Source organism: Salmo salar, unplaced genomic scaffold (genome assembly GCF_905237065.1).
Source record: "Salmo salar unplaced genomic scaffold, Ssal_v3.1, whole genome shotgun sequence".
NCBI lineage: Eukaryota > Metazoa > Chordata > Actinopteri > Salmoniformes > Salmonidae > Salmo > Salmo salar.
The window spans coordinates 1-4,006 of NW_025550374.1; the positions used below are offsets into that span (position 1 = coordinate 1).

Consider the following 4,006-nt stretch of genomic DNA (forward strand, 5'->3'; position numbering starts at 1 on the left):
GAAATCCCGAGGGACGGGGGGGGACAAGACCCCCATCCTGGGAAAAATATGATTTGTCCCCCAATATACCACTAAAACATAACTATGTAATTTAAATAATATAATGTATAATACGCAATGAAAGCAATTATGCTGATTATAGACACTTAATAGCGTTTTAAGTTTCAAAGATTGCGACCCCACCCTTTGCCTCACAATGGTTTGATCCACTGACAGTTCCTTATTTGGCAAGGTAACAGAGGGTTGGTATCCATTGTCTGAAAGGCACTCAATGAACGTAACTGACGTGAGGTTAATCCAGTCAATCGCGCACACACACTAGCCTGAATATACAGAGCTAGCGCGCAAATATTAACTATTAAGCTAGCTAGTACCTATTCCATTTATGTGGTCGTGCGTCAAAGATGGAATCTTTGCTATCGTCAATTTATTCCAAGATCAGCATGCAGATGATGTAAGTTAGTGCTTCAAAGTCCCTGTGATAAGGTTAGCGATAAACTGAAGTCCAAACTGAATAGAACTACACTCTCTTCTACCATTGTCTTAAATATATTTAATGGTCTCGTTGCAAAAGCTAAATTGTCGCAAGGGAACTTTTTATTTATTTATTTTATTTCACCTTTATTTAACCCGGGTAGCAAAGATTATAGCAAACACCACTGAAACTGAATTGGTGCTCGCTAGCTTTGCAAATTCAGCGATTGTTGGAAGCCAGCCAATATGAAACAAACTATTAAAATTACAAAAGGTTGCAGCATATGTTGTGTAAATGGTGAACTCCATACAGCTGTCAACTCTTGTCATTTTAATCCGTTTCACATTTGCTAGCTACCTTTTAGATCGAAGCCCAAATAGAATGATAGAAGATGATAGAAGCCCATCTCCTACTGTAAATAACCTACACACTGTGTGTGTAGCGAGCCAGCCAGCCAGGTAGAAAAATGGCAGAAAAATAAAAGACGGACATCAGAGTATTTTTTCAATACACCAAAACGCATAGTAAGAACCCTAGTAGCCTAATATCTCAAAGACTAGTTGATAAAATGTTCATAAGAAAGAAATGAAATTCTAATGGAAATGTTTCACAATGATGTCATTAGGCAGAGCAGGCAACAGATGGCACACAGACAGCAGAGTTGGGGACAGATATGCAGGGACAGACTGGCAGAGACAGGGAGTCTCAGGTAAGTTTGTTGAGTCTTTGTTTGGCAACATTATGAAAGGTTCTCAATTTTTTTGACTTGTAAAATAGGAACATAAATGGAAAATGCCATGGATACCCCCACTCTCAACTTAAACTGGTGACTGAACTAAGATTTGTTAAAGGCAATGGTATTGCTGTTGTGATTAGTTGTGTAGTTTTGGGTACCGGTAGTTAGGAGTACGTCAAACACCTTATTTCTTTGGTTCCTCAATATACATTTACCATATTACAATGTAGGCTATGTGTTACAGCACTACTTTTGGTGTCCCCCTCAGGAATTGCTCTTGAGAAAATTTCATGTAATTGTCCCCTCCAAAGTTGATATCAGATTTTCGCCCCTGATTAAATACCTTGAACGGTAAGACAAGTCTGCTTGCGTCTTGATCCACTCGGGTAAACATTGAAGGAACAAATATAGCAGGCTTCGTCCGACCATGTTACATTCTTCACCGTAATAGACGTCGAGTTGAGAGATGCCTCCGTGAAAACCACCTTGCCTCGGTGCGGGTCTATGATTTGAGCTCCAAACCGCTTGCTGTATGTGGCCAGATTCTCCACCGAGTCGTCTTTGAACAGCCTCTGCCAGGTGACTTGCAGCACACCTGTCGAGTCCGCATGGGTGCAGGTATATGATGCGTCGGCATTGAAGTCAACCCTGGTGTCTCCTCTAGCTACGACGTTGACAGAGACTGCTAGAAAGTGAAGAAGGCAAGTTTACAGGTAAATGAATAAAGTTTAGCCTACATACAATATAATCAATTACCTGTCAAACGTGGGAAATGTTGTTTACTTGACATATCTCATCTTATATGAGCAGAATCAACCCCAAGTCAGAAGCCATGGAAAACAATTTACCTTCAGAGTGCAGGCATAAGAGAATGAGAAAAGTCTTCATTCTCAGCTGGTGAATGTTGACTGAAGCTCATGGTTTCTCACGTTGTACCATATAATATATTGCTTCGTTAGTTGCACGTGAAGTGAGTCAGATTCACCGAAAGTGGAAGAATGCTTTTGGAAAGCCCTTAAATTGTTGATGCGGGAAGCCTAGAGAGTAGCCTAGTTCCCCAGTGGTTCCCGGCCGTAGCCAATTACAACGTGACATCTACTGTAAAATACATGACAAGGAAGAAGGAACTGTTAGTTCTTGTATTTTCTGTGGCTCACAGTAGGCTGAACCTTAATGACGTAATAGCAAAAGAAATGAAATGGGAAATCTATTTAGCTATAGTTTGTTGACGTAACATTATTTTTGTTCACAGGCTCTGTGCCAAACTAAACTCCAATTTAGAGGCCATCACATCAAAGGCATCAACAGGCTACTACAACTACAGATAGTTCCACACAAATTTGCTGCTTATGCTGCACCCCCAGAAACTATACCGAACAGAAATAAACTCAACATGCAACAATTTAATTATTTTACTGTGTTTCAGTTAATATAAGGAAATCAGTCAATTGAAGTAAATGTATTACGCCCTAATCTATGGATTGACTGGGCAGGGGTGCAGCCATGGCTGGGCCTGGGAGGGCATAAACCCACCCAATGGCAGCCAGGCCCATGCCATTCAGAATGAGTTTTTCCCCACATAAGGGCTTTATCACAGACAGAAATACTCCTCTGTTTCATCAGCTATCTGGGTGGCTGGTCTCAAACGATCCCTCAGGTGAAGAAACTGAATGTGGAGGTCCTGGGCTGGAGTGGTTGCATGTGTTCTGCGGTTGTGAGGCTGGTTGGACGAACTGCCAAATTCTCTAAAATGACGTTGGCGGCGGCTTATGGTAGAGAAATTAACATTAAATTCTCTGGCAACAGTTCTGATGGACATTCCTGCAGTCAGCATGTCAATTGCACACTCTCTCAACTTGAGACATCTGTGGCATTGTTGTGTGACACAGCTGCACATTTTAGTGGCCTTTTATTGTCCCCAGCACAAGGTGCACCTATGTAATGATCATGCTGTTTAATCAGCTTCTTGATATGCCACACCTGTCAGGTGGATGGATTATCTTGGCAAAGTAGAAATGCTCACTAACAGGGATGTAAACAAATTTGTGCACAAAATTGGAGAGAAATAAGCTTGTTGTGCATATGTAAAACTTCTGGGATTTTTTTATTTCAGCTCATCAAACATGGGACCAACACTTTACATGTTGCGTTTTCATATTTTTGTTCAGTATAAATAGGCCTACACTTGATGAACAGTACATTTCAGTCAATCTGCATTAAAAAAAACATTTTACAATGTGAGAAATGATGACTCTGTGTTATGGGAATAAGGTGAACATTTTATGAGTCAGACATTTTAAATGTGTGTGATAGGGGTTTAGAGTTTTCACAACATGCTTCTCACATTAAGTGCTGTTCTGGTAATTGTGTCAGCAGGAAGTTACCAGATTCTTCTCCTGGTGGTTGCTGGTCTCCATTGTTAGTCTGGTGTTAGGGGTTGTGGGATTTCCTCTTCCTAGGAGATGTGTAGTGACTGACTGTGTCTGAATGTCATAGCAAAGGGGGAAGTCCACTGCCCCAGTGGGTAGAAGACACGAGTTGCATTACACAAGTGAAACTGAAAGTGTTTAAGATAGTTATGAATTTATTCATTGAAAGTGATGTTAACCTTACTATAACTAGTGGTGTAAAAAATACTTTGAAGTACTACTTAAGTTGTTTTTTTTTGGGTATCTGTACTTTACTATTTATATTTTTGACTCCACTACATTCCTAAAGAAAATGTTATTTTTACTCCATACATTTTCCCTGACACTCAAAAGTACCTGTTACAGGACAGGAAAAGTGTCCGATTC

At 40.4% G+C, this 4,006-nt stretch overlaps 1 protein-coding gene across 1 annotated transcript; it reads right to left on the reverse strand.

Annotated features, from left to right (window-relative positions):
• Positions 1-1,554: 1,554 nt before the first annotated feature.
• LOC123739333 (OX-2 membrane glycoprotein-like) lies at positions 1,555-2,321 on the reverse strand (the record flags this gene model as incomplete). The annotated part of the gene is made up of 2 exons (XM_045713737.1): positions 2,060-2,321; positions 1,555-1,896 (listed from the first exon to the last, which is right to left on the reverse strand). Coding segments are annotated over exons 1-2 (382 nt in total), but the record flags the coding sequence as incomplete, so codon positions are not given.
• Positions 2,322-4,006: the final 1,685 nt, after the last annotated feature.